Source organism: Ochotona princeps, chromosome 23 (assembly GCF_030435755.1).
Source record: "Ochotona princeps isolate mOchPri1 chromosome 23, mOchPri1.hap1, whole genome shotgun sequence".
NCBI lineage: Eukaryota > Metazoa > Chordata > Mammalia > Lagomorpha > Ochotonidae > Ochotona > Ochotona princeps.
In genome coordinates this window covers 22,186,452-22,208,706 of record NC_080854.1, presented here as the reverse complement: position 1 = coordinate 22,208,706, position 22,255 = coordinate 22,186,452, and the positions used below count along the sequence as shown (strand labels likewise).

At 37.3% G+C, this 22,255-nt stretch overlaps 1 protein-coding gene across 1 annotated transcript in view; it reads right to left on the bottom strand.

Moving 5' to 3' along the window:
* Positions 1–22,255, bottom strand: part of LMBRD2 (LMBR1 domain containing 2) — a 39,582-nt gene that overhangs the window by 15,214 nt on the left and 2,113 nt on the right. Inside the window, exons 2-11 of the mRNA XM_058680228.1 lie at positions 17,888–18,117; positions 17,532–17,629; positions 15,508–15,603; positions 11,057–11,224; positions 9,777–9,987; positions 6,486–6,560; positions 5,263–5,376; positions 4,716–4,899; positions 1,448–1,629; positions 791–924 (exon numbers count right to left, since the gene is read on the bottom strand). Of these exons, the coding sequence (XP_058536211.1) occupies positions 791–924; positions 1,448–1,629; positions 4,716–4,899; positions 5,263–5,376; positions 6,486–6,560; positions 9,777–9,987; positions 11,057–11,224; positions 15,508–15,603; positions 17,532–17,629; positions 17,888–18,061 (1,436 nt within the window). The 5' untranslated portion in view covers positions 18,062–18,117. The remainder of the gene's footprint in view (positions 1–790; positions 925–1,447; positions 1,630–4,715; positions 4,900–5,262; positions 5,377–6,485; positions 6,561–9,776; positions 9,988–11,056; positions 11,225–15,507; positions 15,604–17,531; positions 17,630–17,887; positions 18,118–22,255) is intronic.

Genomic DNA, 22,255 nt, shown 5'->3' with positions numbered 1-22,255 from the left:
ACATTTTGTGCCTAAAATGTTCATTAACTTGTGTTATATGAGAACTCCATAAAAAATAATGGAAAATGTGCATTATGAACAAATTACACATCAATTTCAAAAATGTTTGCACTGAAGTAAACTTATACTAATTTGTCATAAACATGTCTAAACGGGATCTAGTCTGAATAACCAAAATAGATATTTGTTGGAAAAGAGCCCTTATCAGAAAACATGATTTCTGCTAAAACAGAAGCAAGAACAAATATCACTGTCACTTAAAAGTATATTGGGACAATGTCCCAAAGATACCAACATTTTAAGAATGACAGCTTGCTTTAAGAAGAGACAACTTGTAATTCCACAGTGGTAGACACTCTACATCAGTTTGAGAGGACAAAATTAACCCTGCTTACATCCTGTGTGAAAAAGACAAATTAGGAACAGCAGACGTCTCAACTGGCTCAGCTTACATATCTGTGACTAAAAAAAATTACTTACAAAATGAATACCAAAACTATTATGTCCAGATCAGCCACTCTCTTAAAATCAAACCTTCTTAGGAAAAATTATTCCAGTAGGTTCTCGCCTCTTTAATTGTCAGGCCATGGAATCTCTGAACACTCACTCTAGCTCTGATTGACTCTGTAACCTCTGACTGTTGCTACTTAAGTACTAATCTATCTGCTGAAGTTCTAATTCATAAATTCAGGCTATCTATTATTTAAATCTAGTCAATGAACTCACAGAAAAACAGAATTCCAAAATATTTTTCTCTCTCTTTTTTTAAAAACAACTCAACCCTACTTACATGCCACTGAAAAGAAGGCTGTAGGCATCGGTCTGGTGATGGGAAGCCAGGTAATAATAGTTAAATACACGAATCCTGAACACAGTCGAATAAACACAGATACTTAGAAAGAAAATGGAAAGAAAACAGGCAATCTGGAAAAATCAAAAACAACAGTGTGAGACTAACAGATTTTAAACCATCACTTCATGTACTATTACAAGCATTCTCCATTTCCAGCTGACATTTATTGATCTACAGTGTAAATATACTAATAGAAACTTTTAAAATCACATTAAGAAAGCAAAATTATGAAAATCGTCTACATCTCAACAACTTCTGCCTCCTAAAGGTTTAAGTTCCAAATCTACCTCTTAAAGTGAGTCTGTTCTCCCATTTACTTGGTAACTCTTCAAATGAAGGGGACCTGCAGCTCCGCTGGCGTGGGAGGACCAAAACGCTTCCATAAACTCAGACCATCTACACATGCTTTTTCCTCCTCACATACCATCTTGAGTTTTTATGGTCTGTACACATTTATGGAGCTTATTTTTAGAAGTATGCACAATATTACTGTGAGAACCATCAAAACTTTCATTTAAAGCTAGAACTATATGCAAAAGATACTACAGTTAAAGATCATAATATATATTTTTGACAGATGTAAAACAAACTGACCTCGATATAAATATAATTGTATGTCTTTTCTGCCAGCTGAATGAAGACTGCAAAGAGGGATAAGACAGGAGTAGTGCTAAAGAATGTGCACTCTGACCACACAACAATCACAGAAAAGATGGATAAAACCACAGCTAGGATTCTGTAAAACCATGGGCGCAAAAGACATTCCCAGTACCATTCTGGAAGATAAAAGAAATGAATCAATTAGGAAAACTATAAAAAAAAAAAAAAAACCAAACAGGGTATTTAACTGTTTCAAAAAACCAACTCCCCAAAATCCTTAATTACAAAGAGAAACATCAACCTTATGGAGGCAAAACTGACAGTACCATAGCAAAATGATCATCAATCATGGGACAAAATTATGCTACGTACTTCTTGTGGTGGTTTACTGCGAACGAGGCATTAATGCTCTAGCCTTCCTGCCAGAAATGGAGAAACTGTATAATCATGTAGCAACGTCCAATTCAAATCAGGGCCACTCAACAGAAAACTGAAGTGTGCTTTTCAAAAGCCTCCATGTTATGATCCACAAATAAAGACTAAGAAACCGTTTAGGTTAAAGGAGATGCAGAAGACCTGACAACCAAATGTACCACATGAGCCAGGATTGTTCCTTTTCCTTTTTTTTTTTTTTAACAAAGAATATTTTTTGGGATAATTAGCAAAAGCTGAATCAGGTCTGCAAATAATAGTATAGTCTCCATATTTGTTTCCTGATTTATGATAGAAAGTGTCTTTATTGTTAGAAAGTGTACACTGAAACACTGATGGGCAGAGTTGTCAAATCTGGATACAATTAAGGTAAAATTCAAGGCTATACATTGAGAAGGATAAACCAAATGAGTATGGTGAAATGTTAACATTTGCAGATCATGAGTTAAGATTGCATGGCAACATTTCACAGGATTCTAGTTTTAACTGTGAATTTAGGTAAACATAAAGAAATAAAGGGCCCAGCACCATAGCCTAGCAGCTAAAGTCCTTGCCTTGCACACACCAGGATCCCATATGGGCGCTGGTGCTAATCCTGGCAGCCCTGCTTCCTGTCCAGCTGCCCACTTGTGGCCTGGGAAAGCACTCGAGGACAGCCCAAAGCCTTGGGACCCTGCACCCGCGTGGGAGACCCAGAAGAGGTCCCTGGCTTCTGGCTTTGGATTGGCTCAGCTCCAGCCGCTGTGGCCGCTTGGGGAGTGAATTAACGGACAGAAGATCTTCCTCTCTGTTTCTCCTGCTGGTTTCAGTTTCTCTGTGTATGACCCTCCTTTCCATCAGGCACGTCTCTGACTTTCTTTACCTTCCCTACATAATGATTTTGTCTTCCATCCCCAGCGCACCTAAACTACTCATCTCCATTGCTATCCCTACGTTCCACTGTCAACAAGTCCAATCCTTTCATAAAATCTCATTCCACTATCCTTGTCTCTAAGCAAAACCTTTGTCTAGCAACCAACTGTAAGACTATACTTGCACCAGTTATCCATCTGTTCTATCTCTTTAAAAAAAATTACTTAAAATCCTTGTATCTTTATTTCCTTTCTTCTTACCTATGTCAGACTGTACAGTCTTTGGGGATAGCTACTCTCTGGTCTCCCAGTTCCCTGGTGCCGTATTAGTTCACTCTGCTTGCTTTGTTAAGCCACGTGCTTGTTAGGCCTGACTTCCTGGCTACTGTGAGCATGCACATCAGACACTGCCAAAGAAAAACATACAACTTTAAATTCCTCATTACTAGCTTCCAGTGGGTTATCAGATCGGCCTGGTTAACCTACTACAATCCTTTCATTTTTCTGCATGTCCACTTTTAGGTAACTATTTTGTACCTTTTCTTTCCCCCTCAAACATCAAAAATCATCTCTTTTATATCCACTGAGAAAAAAAAATAAAAGGTGATTCAGAGAAGTTCCCCTAGTTTGCATCACTACATGACAGCTGGACGTGAAGTGTATCTAAGCCTTCCCTCCTCTGAGGAGCCTCTCTTCTTCGTTCACTAGCTCCCAGCTCACCTCTGACACTCATCAACACCATCCTAGAAATGCTTTACTGTCGCCAAGCTTCCTCTCCAATATTACTGTCAAACTGTAAGCTAGAACTCCTCTGACCCTCCATCCTGTATCTCCAGTCAATCTTCAGTCAACTGTTGTCACTTTGCTCTGTTCTTTTACAAGAACACTAAGGGTTTACTATTCTGACTGCAATTATTCTCCATACTCCTTCCAAATTTCCAATCAGGTTTTTAAATTTTAAAGCCTTCCTTCACTTCGCTAAAATCCAATTATCCTATCTTAGCATTCATACTTGACCTGAACTTAGTATTTGAAAAGTTACTTCACATACTATCGTCCTCAAAACATTTTTTTTTTAAGATTTGCTTAATTATTTGAAATGGAGAGAGAGAGAGAGAGAGAGAGAGAGAGAGAGAGAGAGAGAAAGAGGTTGAATAAAAATGCTTTTATCCTCTGATTCACTCCCTAGATGGTTGCAAAGGTTAGGCTGGACCAGGCCAAAGCCAGGAACCAGGAACCAGGAGCTGTTTCCAAGTCTCCAGTGCAGGTGGCAGGAGCCCAAACATTTGGGCCATTCCTCGCAGCTCTTCCCAAGCCACTAGCAGAGAGCCAGATTAAAAATGAAGCAGCCAGGACTTGAACAGGCTCCCACATGGGATGCTCGTGTCACAGGATGCTGGCACATTTTCTAGTCTTTTCTGCTGATTTCTCCTGAAAGAAAAAAACTCATTGCTAAATCCTGGAGTTCTTTAGGCTTAGTCCTCAGACATTCTTCTCTATTCCAATCATTTCTTTACAGATTTTATCCGGACCCACGGTTCACTAAACATTAATGACAACCAAATTTATATTTGCAGCCCAGAAGTCTCCACAAATGCCAATTGTTATAGCCAAATGCCTATTAAACATACTTACTTATACTTCAATGTGTTTATTACTTGCTTTTCTCATTCCACATGACAGAAATGTTTATCTTCTTACAATGACATAGGAAGCACCCGACAATAGTACTAACATACTCAAGCCAGTTGATGTAGTACATGTATTTTTGTATTGAATTCTGATTACTTATGAAATAATAGTGGAATTAACGGATTACAAATAATGGGACAAGCAGTTTTTTGGGGGGGAAAGCTTATCATATACTGTGCTATAATCAAAATACAAGTAAAATTCAACTCTTCGCTACTGAAATATATATATGTTTTTATGCAGAAAAAATATAATAAAAGTTGGAAATTTTGTATCAAATTACATACCAACTGTAGGAGTATAAAAATATTGGATAAATCGATTTTCTGGCTCTGCTGGTTGAAAGGTGTGAATAAACTGACGAGTAGCAGTAGTTTCATTTTTTGCTACATCTTCTAAATAAAATGCTTGTTCCAAGAGAATTTGCCATTGTACTTGAGTTCGACGGTGCCTCTGCACTGAATAAATCACCTGGGAGGAGGAACATGGGCAGAGCCATTACTGCTCTGATGTAACAGTGGCTAACTCCCCAGGAGGGAGTCTGATTTCATTGCCACAAGAAAGGAAGGTGCTAGCAGCATTTAATGTTTGGGTCTGAGGTGTTCATATCAAAATGATTCTATAAAGATTTAACAGTATGCTCAATGAGTAGTAACTCTTCCCAACACCATACAATTACCACCCCTGAGAAAAACAACACTTTAAAGAGAGTTAACTCCAGGATCAAAGGAAGTGATACACACATTCACTTAAAATTCCTTCGTTGTGGACAATAATTGTAAATCTAACAAATTGTAAGTATGTAAAATAGCTACAACTAATAATTCAAATTACCTGTTTATGCAATTTTACCAGACTTTTTTCACTTGGGTAAGTATTACGCTTTTCATCAAAATCTTCATAATCATCCATATTCCTACCCATTTTTTCCTGATATTCTGTAGGACACTAAAAGGAAGATTTAAAAAATATTAATGTAAAAAGACACAAAAATTACTTTGTTAAAAATCTTTCAGTCTTCGGCATCTGTAATTTTCTCAATAACGTTTTCCTTTATTGGCATTCCCAAACAGATCTTGATCTTCTGGAATCTTTGTAAAATATTTTAAGAGACACAATGAATTTCTTCTTATTTCTGTCAATCTTTATGCTCAGATATACTATCTAGGTATGGGTAGAAGCAAAGAAGTCTACATAGGCGAAGCAACTAGTATTTAAGAGGATTATTCCAAGCAGATGCCAGAAGAAACTTCCTACATAATATAGAAGAATTACGATAAACCTAAGATGCTGAATCTTTGAAAATGTAAAGAAAAATGAACACGTAGTTTAGAGTTACTACTGCACTAGTAGTAATTTGTTGTCTATATGAACCTTGGAAGGTTAGTTAACCTTCCTGGAAAGTCCTAAAAAAGTAGTAAATGTAACCATCATTATAGTCAAAACAAATGTGAGCTAATACTCAGTACCACAGATGGAAAACATAGGAAAGGAGATATTGTAATGCTTCTGTGGGCACCTATAGAAAAACAGAGAACTTTGTAAATAATAATTTTTAGAATTATATCAATACTCCTAATTCAATATTAATATATTAAAACCTTAACTGTATGACATCTTATTAAATATGTTTTTAAGTATTTCAAGTCATCCACTTAATGATACATGAATTGCATATATTGCGAAATACATATAGGAAGCAGATCGAAAGATATCAAACCCTAGTTAATTTTTTTGTAGGAGACACACCTTCAGTAACCACATACAACAATGTTTGAAAAGTTACCTCCATTACTGTGTCATGGAAACTATTAGACATTACTTGACATCACAATTATCTTCATATTTCCATGGAAAACACTGCCAATAATTAACGCTAAGTTTGTAATAATAAGGGAAAATACTATTTTAAATCACTACTAATCTATGCTTCATATTTCCATGAATGTATGTTAGAAAGACCTGAGCTACAGGGGTTTTTTTCATACTTTTCTGATGTTTTTAATAAATAGAAATCTATAGTTTCAATGAAAATAGATGACTTAATATTTGATTACCTTCTTAAGTATTGTGTCCACACATTTTCTCAATGGATGGTTATACTTGATGCTTTCATTCACTTTACGAACCTCCTATAAGAATAGTAACACTGTTTTCAGTTCTACAAATCAGACATTTCAAATAAGAAAGCACTAAGTACTACAGACATTCTCACAAGTATAATTTAAACTCATATTACTTAGTATTACATGAAGTTCTTTTCACTGAATAAAGGTCCTTGGGTAAAATTATAAGGTCAATAAATAGTCCTTATCTAGATCCTCATTTTTTATTATTATTTTCTAGATTTATTTCATTATCATTTGCTTACTTGGTACACAAAGATGAATACATATTATAAATAAGTCCACAAAGGATCAAACTTGGTAATCCTCAAAGAACAGGATTGTATTCCTCCACTTTGCTCATCAAGATCAATTATCTCATCTAAAACAGAGCGAAGAAATTAGAGGAAGCAAAAATGACAAACGTCCCAAAGCACAGGCTTTGTGCTAGAGCACTGTTCCAACTGACTGATCCATTGTATACTTGCCTATTTAGAGCATACTATACTGCAGCACTGTGCTGCATACAACGCCAAGAGAGTGCACGGTATTGGCAGTCTTTGCCTAAAATTACAGTTTTGTGATAAAGAATAAGTAATTTAATGAACAAGATACATAAAAGGGTTAGGGAGAAGAATCTTTAGAGCCAGTAGTTGTGAAGAAATCACAATATTCTACACTATTCATGAATTCTTTTAAAAAGTTGGAGCCACTGTTTAAGCAGAAGGAACAGCATGTTCACAACCTGGGAGGCAAGGAACATCTGAGTAGGATGCCAAAAAGAACATTCTGACTGTAGGGTGGAGAAAGGCTTTCATTAAGACAAAACTAGTGACAGAGAGACCAACTGACTAAACTGTGAGAAAATATTATGTCAAATAATCACTACCTTTTGTGTGTGGAGCTCTCTTGCACACAAACAGAAAAGGGGGATACAGAAGAAATACCATTGGTTAATAAACACCTCAAGATACTTGAATTCACTGAAAACAATGACAGAGGCTGTGTTTTGGCACAGCCATGTATCCCACCACTCACAATGTTGGCATCACATATCAGAGTGCTGGTCTGAGTCCCAGCTATTGTTCCAATCCAGCTCCCTGCTAATAAGACCACCCACGTACTCAGGCCCCTAATCTAAGCACATGGGAGGCCCATGTGGGAGTTTACTGGTTGCTAGGTTTGGTCTGGCCCCAATGCTTACTGTTCTGCCCATTTGGGGAGTAGAAACAACGGATGGGAAAGTCAATCTCTCCCATACCTGCCCCTCTGTCCCTCAAATACATACATCTTTGTTTAAAATTACAAATTACAAAATGAGATGTTTTCTAATAAAATTATTTTAAAAATTCATATATTTGATGAATGTAATGAGTTAAAGTTGTGAGAAAACAGGCTTTATGTACAGTAAAAAGAGATACACTTTACTTGGAAAATATCTTAGTTACATCTGTCAAAACTTAGAACATATAAACTCTACGAATAATCCATATCAACACAAAAGGTAAAATCAAACCATTCCCTAAAACTTTAATAATGATCAGTGATTGGGCCCGGAGGCACGGCCTAGCGGCTAAAGTCCTCGCCTTGAACGCCCCGGGATCCCATATGGGCGCCGGTTCTAATCCAGGCAGCTCCACTTCCCATCCAGCTCCCTGCTTGTGGCCTGGGAAAGCAGTTGAGGACAGCCCAATGCATTGGGACCCTGCACCCACGTGGGAGACCTGGAAGAGGTTCCTGGTTCCTGGCTTCGGATCGGCGCGCATCGGCCGTTGCAGCTCACATGGGGAGTGAATCATCGGACGGAAGATCTTTCTCTCTGTCTCTCCTCCTCTCTGTATATCTGACTGTAATAAAATAAATAAATCTTAAAAAAAATAATAATAATGATCAGTGATTTATGAGTGCTTTTTAAAAATTTCTTTCTTTTGAGCCCTGTATGGTAGCCTAATAGCTAAAAGTTCTCGCCTTGAACACACCAGGCTCCCGGCAGCTCCACTTCCCATCCAGCTCCCTGCTTGTGGCCTGGGAAAACAGTTGAGGACGGTCTAAAGCCTTGGGACCCTGCGCCCGTGTAGGAGACTTGGAAGAGGTTTCTGGCTCCTGGCTTTGGATCAGTTTAGTTCTGGCTGTTGCAGCCTCTTGGGGAGTGAATTAACAGGGAAGATCTTCCTCTCTCTCCATTGCTGCCTCTCCTCCTCTCTGCATATCTGACTTTCCAATAAAAATAAACAAATCTTAAAAAAAAATAAAAGGTGGATACAAATTTATCTTATAGAGTTGATTTAAGAATTATTATATTAACATATGTAAATTAGAGTTTTGTTAAGAATTTTCAGCAAAGAGTAAATCTCTATAATTGCTATTGTGATCATTATTAACTTGGGGAACCAAAGTTGAGTGTTTGGCAAATACTAAATCTGAACAACTGTGTGCTGCTTCATTATTATTAGCAAATTACAGGAACAAAAGTAATCAATATGAGAAAGTTAAGAGGCTTGGGATCAGCCTGCAGAGTTATCATGAGTAAAACTACTTTTTGTAGACAATATTAAAACCTTATGGAGCTTATTCTAATACAAATGAAAAGCTTTCAACATGAGATTTTAAATTAGGCAGTAATGGCAGAGTGGTGCATTTTCACAGAGGAGTAAAAGATGTAAGGTAACTTCAATAATATCTTCAATTTCATAATCAAATTTTTCTTAACTGTAAAAGTATGTAATTTATTGTGTATTTCTGTGTGTGTTATTGAAAGCTACATTTCAACAATGCTGTGAAATTGGCTCAAGTCGCCTGCATTTCATAAGTAAATGAAGTAGTTCAAGATTACAATAGGAAATGCAATTTATTGATTCAAACTGCAGTGTAATTGTTCTCAAATGAGGTTTCCAGACACAACCTTGGGATAAGCTTTCAACAAGAGTGTCCCCTGATCATTATTTTCATTTTTATGGTAGGGTGACCTTATAATTTATCATTTGATCTGGGAGACTTTTGAGAGTAACACTATTAAATGTTACCCCAAGACAACAGGATTAATCTTGAATTTTTCCCAGTTGGAGGTTGCAAATAAAACCTATGAGGCTGAACCGCCATTAGAAATCCATCTAGGATGACCCATTGCCAACATTTGTTGTCTGAACCCCATCGATGTGCTAAAAACAACGAAAACCAACAATGACTAAAAGGAAATGCCATACAATTTGGTCACAACTGTTCACGAGGTTTAAATTTACTCACCTCCATCACATCTTCTAAATTTTCTTCTGCATCAGCTTTCTCTGTCATGAGTTTGGCTGCCTTAAAGTAAGTCTTCATAAGCAGATAACCTCTTTTTGCTCCATTCCAGTATGATCGAGGTATTTCCACCAAGCCATATCCCAAGAGTAACACAAGAAGAAAGAGACCCCATGTATTTGCAGCAGCAATGCCAATCGTCTGAAGCTGGTTCCTAAGAAACAGAAAACATAAGCAGAGAGTTGTGATAAACACATTTTCCTATAAAAATGTAAGCTGAAAGTAATTACAATGGAATGTTTTCTCAGAAAGCATCTCCCCTGAGGATAAGCAGAATTTTACATTACTAATGATAGATAATTTTTTTACTCACTAATTATAGATAATCTATGGATTTTGATGGAAAGATCAACTACGACTGCAACAATTAATGTTACTATAGAAACCATTGCTTCTATTACAGTTAAAATTGGAATACAGAATAATTAATGGAAAAAAAAAAACACAAACCAAAACAGTGAGGTCCAACTACTGCTCTACTCCTAAATTTTCAGATCTCATTTTTAACAAAATATTACAGATAATAAGCATAAAAGAGTTCTACATTTTGTGGAAATATATGAATCTAAAATTACACTATGGGCAAATATGACCTCAAACTTCATTAAAAAGAAAGTAATAAGTTATAAGTTCCAGTGAGAAAGGAAACCATTTAAAAAATCTGAAATTCTATCCGAAAATAATATTATTGCTTTTAATATAGTTATAGACAAAGCACCAACTCATTTACAATAGCTAATATTTTTGAAGATGTTATTTTATATTTTCTTTCTTAGCAATAAGGTTATTCAGATGCCATTTTGGAGAATCTATACAATGCACAGATTGATATATACATCTTGACAAAATGTCTATTTAACTGCATGTATGTTTTTGTTTTTCAAAGTTATATATTTATTTGAAAGGCAAAATTATACAAGGATTGAGAGGACAAAGAAACTGATTGATCTTCTACCTGCTGGCTCAGTCCCCAAATGACTGTAACAGCCCAGGGCTGGATTGGGCCAGGCCAAGAGCTTCCTCCAGCTCTGCCACAAGGTTGGCAAGTGCCTCAGTACTTGAGCCATCTTCTGCCACCTAGGGCTTAGTAGGGAGCTAGATCAGAAGTGGAGCAGTCCAGGCTCTAATTAATACTAGTTATGGAATGCCAGCCTATTATACTACAATGCCAGGCCCTGAGAAGCTAATTTTTAAAAGGACAAACAATATTAATGTTTTCTTACCATTCTAAATGCAAACGTGGGTTTACAGCTACATAAATTAGAAATGCTCCAAAAATCAATAAGTAAGTGCCATAATAGATTGCATTCTCTATGAGAGCAGTTTTAATCTTTCCAGTGATGGAAAATCCTCCTGATCTTGCATATGACTGCATAAAAGGTAACAGAATCCTGGAAGGGCAGAAAAAAATATGATTCAGTAACAAAATGTCTATACATACTTGTACAATCTCAACAATACCAGAAATAAATGCATCTCAATTTTAATGTATGATTTGCCTCACTAGGGAATGGTTACAAGGGGCAGACATAGACATAATGGTGCAGCAAGTGAAGCTGTCACTTGGGACAGTGTATCCCGTGATGGAGTGCCTGAGCCCGACTCCTGCATTCACTTCGGATGCAGCTTCCTGTTGATGTGACTGGGAGACAGCAGGTAATGGCCTCCACACTCGGGTTCCTGTCACCCACATGGGAGACCCAAAAGGAACCCCTGGCTTAGCCCTTTGTTTTTGTGCGTATTTGGAGAGTAAACTAACAGATGAAAGATCTCTTTCTCTCTTCTCTCCCTTTTCGCACCCCTCTGTCTGATACTCTGCCTTTCAGTCAATACATATTTTTAGAACAGAATGATTATGAGTGATTATGTATTATTATGGAAATAGAAAAAAACATCAGAGTTGAGTGAATATTTTTATAATAATAAATTTTGCAAAACACAAAGACTCCATGATACATACAAGGTCTATGGCACATATCAAGAGGGCAAGGGACATTTCTGGGAGCAAAGGAGGCCACAATGACCAAGAGAGAATGCGACAGTGTAAATGACTTTTTAAACTGAGTCTAAAAAATAACATTAATGCTTTTTATAAGGATTTTGGAGAAGACATTTTCTGTATTAGAAAAGAAATATGATCATATTTCATTTTTCTAAGATTTCAAAGTGGAAAATTGTTTGAAAGAGGAAAACTGAAACCAGATGACAAGGTAAGAGTGAGGGCAGTGGTGAGAAGCAGGAGAGGAGAAGACTGTTAGGACGTGGACTTGGAAGAACCCAGGAGACATCTAAGAACTGCTGTGCAGGAAGAAGCTGGTTATTCAGACTCAGAGCTCAAGAAGAGAACTACAAATATGTGGATTCCAAAGCTGAGATGATGCCACTATATGAAATCTGGAAGGGTGGGTATGCAGAAGGCAAAATGAACTGACACTGACCTCTAAGAAAGAGTAACTATTGAGAGAGAGGTATGAAAATGCAAGAAGAGCCAGATAAGCAGACCTGAGTAGAGGGGTAAGTAAGAGTACAGGGGCAAGAAAGAAGGAAGGAAGACAGAGAAGACAGAAGAAAGCATTTGAAAGTGGAGATAGCAAACAAAATTTCAGATGCTCCCTGAGGGCCAGGTAAATTAAGGACCTGTATGTGGAAGGGAAAAATGGGTGAAGAAAAAGGTTACTATCAATTGAGGAGTAATTAAACAGAAAATAAGTGAATGCATCAATGTAGATAATGCATTTAAGCAATCTGGAAACTGGTATATGCATAAAATGGAATACTTTTCAGAAATTAAAAAGAAAAAACACTGATACTTAAAACATAGCATAGATGCATCTCCCAAACATGTAAATAAAACAAGAAGGATACAAAACAGTTCCTACTATAGAACTACATGTTCATAAAGTTCACACAGGCTGATACTGTAGCATAGCAACTTAAACCACAACCGTAATGCTGGCATCCCATATGAGAACAGGTTCAAGCCCAGCTGCTCCAGTGCTGTTGTGTCTGGCCCAAGTAGTTCAGTCTCTGCACCTGCTCGCAAGCAGCCTGCCCAGCTCGGATTGCTGCGGCCATTTGAGGAGTAAAACAGCAGACGGAAGATTTTCCTATTTCTTCCTCTCTCTTTCTAACTCTGACTTTCAAATAAACAAATCTTATAGAAAAAATAAAGTTCACAAACATTAAATGCAACCTGTGGCACTGGAAGTTAGAATCTTTGTGAGTTGGGAGGACAAACAGAAGACACTGCAAGCAAGGCTCCCGGGGACCCGGTTAGTCTTCCACACAGCCTGCTGAGTGCTGCTATACAGGTATATGTATTCTGAAAAAACTCAAACTAAACACAAGTTGTGCTCTTTCTGATACCAATTTACACTTCAATTTAAATTTTAAAAGTGCCAGTGGAGTGATGGTTAGCTAAAAGCTGGAAATGGCACTGAGAAGAGAGGGATGAAGTCACCGAGGAACAGGTATAAAACTACACTGAAGGAGGAGAAATTAGATCTCATGTTCTACTGTAGATTTCAGAACAAAGAGAAGATTCAGAATATTTCACCAAATCCATGATACATATTTGAGGTGAAGGACACATTAACTATCCTAATTTACTACTTCCACAAGGTATTCATTCATACATTGAAATACTGCACTTTACCTTGTAATTCTGTTCAGTTATATGCTAATTATAATAAAATTTAAATAAGCAAAACATGCTTATGCCTCTACCAAAACTTAACTGATTTTAATGAACTGGATGCTAGAAAAGGATTTGAGTTCAGAGACTTTTTGCTTCTTTTTCACTTAAACAGGATAAGACAATGGTCTGCTCTGTAGAAATTGGAAGCTTTCTAACAAGTTTCTGACAAGAGCTGAAGGGGATGAACCCATATTTTAGAAAAGAGGGATGAACTTTGACAAGGGTGATTCTCCCCACCCAGTCTCTCCTCTGCCCCCTTGGTGGGGCAAGGTAAGTAGGTTTGCTGGGAAGAAGCTCAATGGTTGCCAACTCATGACTTTCACTTTCACAGTATGGTTAACAGAGGTACTTTTGGGGAGGAGCAGGAAAGAGCCAAAAAGATAAATTCAATAGTAGGACTTAGAAATGATATAAATGGAGCCACCGTGGTGGCTCACAGGATAATCCTCTGCCTTGCAGCGCCAGCATCGTGCATTGGCACTGGTTCAAGTCCCGGCCACTGTGGCCATCTGGGAAGTGAACCTGCAGAAGGAGGATCTCTCTCTCTGTAAATCTGCCTTTCAAATAAAACAAAAAAAAATAAATAAATCCTTTCAAAATGAAATAAAAACATAATTTAAAAAAAAATGGAGAGTAAGCAGATGAAAGAATCAAAGGCAAGTCTGGCACTGTTGACAGCCCAGCTGAATTCAGTAAGCATGACTATGTAGGAGCATTACTCTGCCAGGTTTTGTTTTTTTCCTCTTGCAATATTCTCTGCAGTTCTGTTGCTTGAAGAATATCTAAGAGATCTAAGTGAGTAAATGCGAAACACAATGGAAAGCCAAGGCTCTAATGCATAAAAAGGAAGACTTAGAATGAATGATTATTCAATGAGTCTATTATCCACTGTCCGGAATCAGAACGATTACAGATGAGACTCTACAGAAGATTCCTCTTAAGGAAATGAGGCACAGAACTGAAGGTAATTCTCATGCTGTTAATTTCGAAGGCTGCTCTAAGAAAATACAAAGAAAACCAGGGAAGGATGATGGCCTTATCAAATGCAGTTTCGTATAGCAACAGGACCAGAAGAAGCCCGGGCCGAAGGTCAGAAGAGAAAGCAGCATCTGATAGGACACAGTGACAGGGCGATTCTGTTTCTGTTTATCTGATTTTCCTTTTCCTTTTTATTTTCATCTTTTAAGATAGGAGAGACTTGAGCCAGCAGAAAGAAGACAAAGATTTAAAGGATAAAAAGCAAATGACACTATATGCCAAACTAAGAAGTTTCAAAGAAAAAAATCATAACTTTACTCCAGTTTTTTTTTTAAATCTTGTAAAGATTTATCGATTTGTTAATTTATATGAAAAAGCATCAGACAGAAAGTGAGGAAGGTGGGAGGAAGGAAGGAGATATCTTTCTTTAGCTGTTTCACTCCTAAAATGGCCATAACACAGCATTTCAGAACTATCCAACCCACTTGGACAGAACTCTCGGAATATGTGCACACTGAGACCCTGGGTTGATGTGAGGGGGCGGCTCCTCATCCCTGGGTACTGGGACATGTGGAAAGTCGTGAGTGGTTTCCCCCTTTGTCTCTCCCTTTCCCCCAGGAACAACAACAAGACAAAGCAAATTTGGAAGCAATGAATTCACCCAATTTTCCCTAAACCTCGATCCTTCCCACCCTGATCAACCATGTAATCATTATTTAAAAAAATAAAATTAAAAAAATGGCCACAAGAGCCAAGGCTGGGACCAGCCAAAGTCGGCAGCTCCACATGGGCCTCCCTTGTGGATGGCATTTGGGTCAACATCTGCTGCCTTCCCAGGCGCACGAGCAGGAAGTGGTTTGCAGACAGAGTAGCTGGCACTCAAACTGGCAGTCTGATATGGGATGCTGAAGTCACGAGCAGGGAATTAACCCACTGTGCCACAATTTCAGTCCCCAGAAAATTTTTTAACTGTTTAAATTTAAAAAAATTTTAACTTACCATGTTAAAAATTGTGATGTCCAATATACTACCCTCCAGAAAATTGGCATAATTCCATCAGGAATATAACTCCACGGCTTAAAACACGGGTGTTGGCTGTTTAATAACAATTTAAAGCCAATTAATCATAAGTAAAAGCGAAATTAATTTTACACATAGGAAAGTGCATATATATTCAAATTCTAAATTACTGGCTCTAACTAAATATTTAATAAAACATTAAATGCAAAACTTATTACAAAACTGAAACAGAAACACACAAAAGTAATAATGCAGTTTTAGAGATGAATGCAATTTAGATATTCAACTTTCAGTGTATTTCTAGTCATTGAATAAAATCAGGGCATAGCATTAAATTAATGACTTAGAACGCAGCAGTCCAAAAGTAAAGGTGTTTTGAAATCAAATCTTTAATGATTACCTTTGAAATACCCACTCACCTCATGTGTAGAATGGGATTTTTGTTTATTTTCTACATGGAGTTGGGTTATGGGGAATGGAAGACATTAGGTGATTAATTCCTGGACAACAGAATACTAATAAGTAAGTTAAAATAGCATAGCTCTAATAGAGATCCATGCTAGCTAACATTTATGCAAAATTCTGTCTGAAAAGTTTTTAAAGATTTGATGCGTCTCTAACAATATAATCCTTTATTTACAAATAGTTGTCCTAGATTGTAAAGATATCTTTTAATCCAAGGTCTTCCAACAATCTGGAATGGCTGCTAATTTGCCTCCAGTTTTTCCCTTAATTTTTATTATTTACTGAAGAGGCAAAAAGACAGAGAAGAGTTCCTATCCAGTGGTTCTCTCCCACAAATGCCCACAAAGGCCCCTGACCATCACTGAAGCCAGGAGCTAGCAACTCAATCCAGGTCTCCCACATGGGAGGTAGGAACCCAACCACTTGAACCATCACATCTGCCTCCAAAGTTCTGCACTAGCAGGAAGCTGGGCTTAAGAGCCAGAGATGGAGAGTTGTTCTATATACTGTGCTATGGGATCTGGATATCTTAATTTGCATCTGAAATGCTAAGTTCAATGCTCAGCCCTACATCCATCTCAAATGTTGTTCAATGGGGAGTAACACATTTTAAATTTACCTTTACTCAAGCTAGTTTCATGGATTTTTTAAAAGCTGCATGAAGAAGCATGCAACTACTACTTAAATTATTGGTAAAAGCTAATTCGATGTCCATTTTTTTAACATGAAAATTTCACATGAATTCCATACAATATTTTCACAATTTTTAAATTTTTATTTACTGTAGATGAAATATAACAACTTCAAAGGATGTGCAATGAGAAACACTCAGCTTGTCCTTTTCACAACTTTGTCCTTTATCATAACTGCTTGCCTTTTAACACAACTTTACAAATTAGGCAAAAGAGAAAAGGCATGTCCCATTTTCTTGGCTCTGAGATGGGCTGAGAGAAAATGAAAGTTTTGGAAATAATATATTTAATAAGAGGAACAACTTGCACTAAAAATTCAGATCTTCAAACTTCTCGCTACGGTCTACTGAAAGGCCTATGTACCAATAAATATTTTTTAAAAACAGATTTAAATAGAATACAACATAGTAAAGTCTACCAAAACAGAAGTGGAAGGAACAGTTGAGAGTAACTTTTAAAAACGTAAAAGGTAGATGGTAAGAACTATTTCAAAATCATTTTCCAGGGCAGACATCAGGCAAAGCAGTTACGATAGCATTTACTAAGCCAGGTCCTCTACCAGAACTCCTGGACTCCAGCCCCAGCTTCCTCCTAATGAGGACCCTGGGAGTTGGCAGGTGATGGCGTTCAGTGCACAAGGCCCTCTCACCCTTGGGGGAAGTCACAGCTGGGTTTCCAGGTCCTGACTTCAGATTGGCGGGTCGACAGCCAATAGGCATTTGGAGAGTGAACTAATGAATGACAGCTGTCGCTCTCTCTTTGTTGTCGCTCAAATAAATAAATTAAAAACAAGACAAGACAAATTACAGCCTGGAACATTTATATTTAGAAAAAAGAAAGAAATACCTTGGAGCTGGGGCGACAGTAGTAGATAACCTTGTTATGTTGTTGTTCTCAGGAGGGCTGGAATTTGCAGCAGCATGCTTGCATCGGTTGTATATTGTCTACACCAATGGATGCAGGGTTTAAAAATCAGAACCAAACCATTAGCAAGTACTTAAGGGATATTGCAGTTTATAAATCTTCTTAAAACTACTATTTCCACTATGTTTTCTAATGATCAGAATCTGAAAACAGCATTTAAATTCAAAATGTAAGTATAAGCTTATATCATTTAGCTGTATTTAAGAAATAATGTAGTGTCAGACACGCTAAATGATTGTAACTGCTTTTGTGACGTGAACATCAGTTTCACTTCTTACCGTACTAACATCCAGGGGCAGTATGAAGACAATAAGAAAGCAGAGATACCAAGCAAGAAGGGTGCCAACGATCACAAGTTTATGTTGCTTCTTAAAGTCTCCATATCGGTGAAGTAGAAACAGAGCCAGAAAAAAGACAAAAACAATCTCGAGGCCCAGAGCCGCACCACTCATTATTCAGTCTGACTAACCGCAGCTGTTCACATGCACGTCTGGATCATAATTGTATACTGAAAAAAATACACAGCTTTAATACAGGAAATAACCGATTAATAACTGATAACTTGCATGCTTAATATTAGACTACATATATGATGAAAGGGATAGTTTCTATCTATGTGCTTATTCATTTTTAAAGCACATCTTTTTAAATGTTGATTTAATGTGTACTTAAAGATTTTAGGAGACTCTAGAATATACCTTAGGAAATTTTGCACTATAATATGAAATTAAAATTATTGAGCACCAGTATATTTGAGGTACTTTCACATTTTATCTCCTTTGATCCTAGAGACCTTGAAACAAGACAATTAAGGATCCCCATTAATTCTTTAAAGGACATCTTTAAAAAATTCACACGTTGTATCTTCAAAAGTTATTTTACTGAAAATCTTACTTGAATTAAGAAGTTATAAACACAGATACGAACAATTTCAAAACACTGTCCTCTGGAGTTTGTTTCCAGATGTTATAGGTCCTAATAGTATGTTTTACATAGATACATTTCTGTCTAGATTCCAGGAAAACAAATACTTTAAAGTAATTTTCTAAGATTATGATAGCCTACAATTTAAGATCTAAGAGAATGAGGGAGACAGAAAGGCAAAGACTGTACCTTTCCTTTGTCTGCAGTGGTATTTTTCTTTCAAGTTAATTCTAACCATTTTTATTATCTAAAATTCCTATTCATTTAGTGTTCCCAAAACACATTTATCATTTTCTACTATTAATATCAATCTTATTTTCATCAAAAAAGCTACCTTAACTATTTGATACAAAGAAAATTTATCAACAAGTATTGAAGTCATATATTTTAAAAGTTTTATTTATAAATGCCAATGAGGTAGACATCAACAAATGCTTTGAAAGTTCTCTACTCAAATAATTTATTTTATGCACTGAATATGTAATTTTTAACCTTTACATAATCAATGTTAATAATACTGTCTACATAGATACAAGAGGGTATATATATCTGTGTGTATGTATTTATATAAAGATTCAGCTTTTTACTTGAAAGAGTTTACAGACAGAGAAAAGGAGACAGAGAAACAGCGAATTGTCCATTTGCTGGTTCATTCCCCAAACAGCTATAGCTAGCGCCTGGCCAGGCTGAAACCAGAAGAAACTTACTCTGAGTCTCCCATGTGGGTGCAGGGGCCCATATAAGCGGACCATCTTTCACTGCTTTCCCAGGCACACTGCAGGGAGCTGGATTTGAAGCAGAGTAGCCAAGACTGAAACCAGACCCATATGGGGTGCATGTGCTTAGTCTACTCTACACACACCAGCAGCCACCAAATAATAAAAACCAACAATTAAAGACTCTAATGATGGACAATTAAAGGAACCAGAACTACAACTGAATGATAAAAAGCTGGCAACCCTCTACTGACAATTCAAATTTAAATCTTTCAAATGTAATTGTTATTTTCAGATCCAAAGATTCAGGTATGGAGAGACTTCAGTATAGAATGTAAAATACCACAGGCTCCAATGTAAAAATGGGAACAAGTCAGATGTTTTGAAGCTACCCAATATCTGAGTTGAAGAACTAACCATATGTCATATACTCCAAAGTGTGAAAAGCCTCTACAAGAAAGCAGAAAACTATACAAATTATTTCATCTTAAACAAGGCATGAAAGAGAGCAGGGAAGAAAAAGACAACTAAAATTTAATAAAATCTTAAAAATGCAAGCTTGAAAACTACAAGACTTACGTTGAGAACAAATAACTCTTAGAATTCTAATAATGAAAAACAGAAAAAAAAAAAAAAAGGATGGTGGGGCCAGCGTTACAGCATGCTGAGTTAAGCTGCTACCTGCAATGCTGGCATCCTGAATGGGCACCAGCTCAAGTCTTAGTTGTTCCATTCTGATTCAGCTTCCTGTTAGTTAGTGCTGGATCATTAACCTGGGATCAATTCCTTGGGAAAGCTGTGGAAGTTAGCCCAAGTCTTTTTTTTTTCTTTAAGATTTATTTATTTTTCTTAGAAAGAGAGATTTACAGAGAGAAGGAGAGAGAGAGAAAAAAATCTTCCATCCACTGGTTCACTCCCCAAGTGGCAGCAACAGCCAGAGCTGAGCCAATCTGAAGCCAGGAACCAAGAGCTTTTTCTGGGTCTCCCATGTGGGTGCAGGGTCACAAGCTTGGGCCGTCCTCTACTGCTTCCTCAGGCCACAAGCAGGGAGCTGGAAGGGAAGAGGAGCTGTTGGGACATGGGATATGGTGCTCATATGGGATCCCAGCACGTGCAAGACAAGGACTTTAGTCACTGTCTTTTAAGTCCCTGCCCCCTGGGAGAAAATCCAGACGAAGCTCCTGGCTCCAGACTGGCACAGCTCCGGCTATTGCAGCCATTTGGGGATCAAACCAGTGGACAGAAACTTTGTGTTTTTGCTTTTGAGTAAGTAAGATAAACTTATTTTTAAAAATAGCTAACATTTAGTGTACTTACTGTATTCCTAGTATCATGTTTGCACTTATTATAGTTCATTGATCTGGACCTCATAACCTAGTGAGAAAAACTTAGTATGCTTCCTTAATCGAGGAGCAGAAAGCATAAAAATGTAAGTAATTTTTCCAAGTTCCTACAGCTGGTAAGGTAACGCTGTACTTCAAACTGAGGCACCCTAACAAAGCCTCATCACAGCTGCACCCCTCTTCTCCAATCCCAGCATCCTTTCCACATGCAATGTGAATTATCCAAATAATGCATTGTTAGTTGTCATGGTGATGAATTTAAGAATGCTCTCCTGTGATGATTCTTTTCTAAATATCAAGATAGAATGCTGAGTCATGTGTAATGCAGAATTTAACAAAAATCTTTTTACCTTACAGGCAACACTACTATTACTTTATTTAATGTAACATACAACTCTAATATACATAGAAAAAACAGAACAAGCTACTCCACTTCCAGATCCAGCTCACTGCTAATGTGCCTGGGAAGGCTTGGGCCCCTGCCACCCACATGGAAGAACAGCAAATTTAATCAAAACTAAAATTCTTTTGTTCTTGGTCCAACCTATTTATTCCAAAGCTTTAGGTTGCAGCAGAACACTAAAATCTGCTATAAAATTGATGCAGGGAAAAGGACTCTTTTGAAATGTGATTGACAGAAAGGTCTGGAAGAAGCTCCTGACTTCTGGTTTCCCCCTAGCCGAGCCCCATCTATGCAGCTATCTAGGGAGTGAAACAGCAGATGGAAGACCTCTCTCTCTCCATCTCTCCCTCTCTCTCTCTGTAACTGACATTCAAATAAATAAACACAACTATGAAATGTGATTGGAAAATAGGAACTTCTTCTCTGGAATTGTTCTAGTTTTTTGTTTCCTTAACGTAAATAACAAGAGAAGAAAAAAAAAACTGAAGAAATTTTAAGATTTCATGTTAGGACAGAACTAAGGAAAGCGCACATTATTTTTCTTCCAAATCAGTTTAATTGGAATCTCTTGCCATGTGCAATTTTCCAGAATGACACTAGCAATCTACTGTGTATATACGCCTGTCGATCTAGTCACAGAAAGTGTCGATTATGGTTACCCGTCCTTCTGGTTCCTTCTGTGCTCTGATTCTTGGGATCAACTTGCAATTATGCTGTAGTTATGCATTTATGACAGTGCTTTTCTCGCTCAAGCAGCTCAAATTGTAGGATAAATACTTTGTCAATTTACGAAATCACTTTGCATTTTGTTTGAAGTTTCCAAAGAGTTCTAAAAAGTTCTTGCCCCATGTCATTTGTAGTTATTTCTAAAAATGTGATCTTTTGTGGTGGTATTGACCTCTTAATGTTAGCATTTGAAATACACTTTTAAAGATTTGTTGATTTTTTTTTTATTGGAAAGTGAGATTTACAGAAAGAAGGAGACACAGAGAAAAAGATCCTGTATCTACTGGTTCATTTCCCAAATGGCCACAATGGCTAGAACTGAGCCTATCTGATGCCAGGAGCCAGGAGCTTCTTCATGGTCTCCCATGTAGGTACAGGTCCCAAGGTATTGGGGTCATCCTCCTTTACTTTCCCAGGCTACAAGCAGAGTGTCAGATGGGAAATGGAGCAGCTGGGACGAACCAGGGCCTATTTGGGATCCCAGTGCCTGCAGGGGATGGCTTAGCCAATTGAGCCATCATGGTAGGCCCAAAA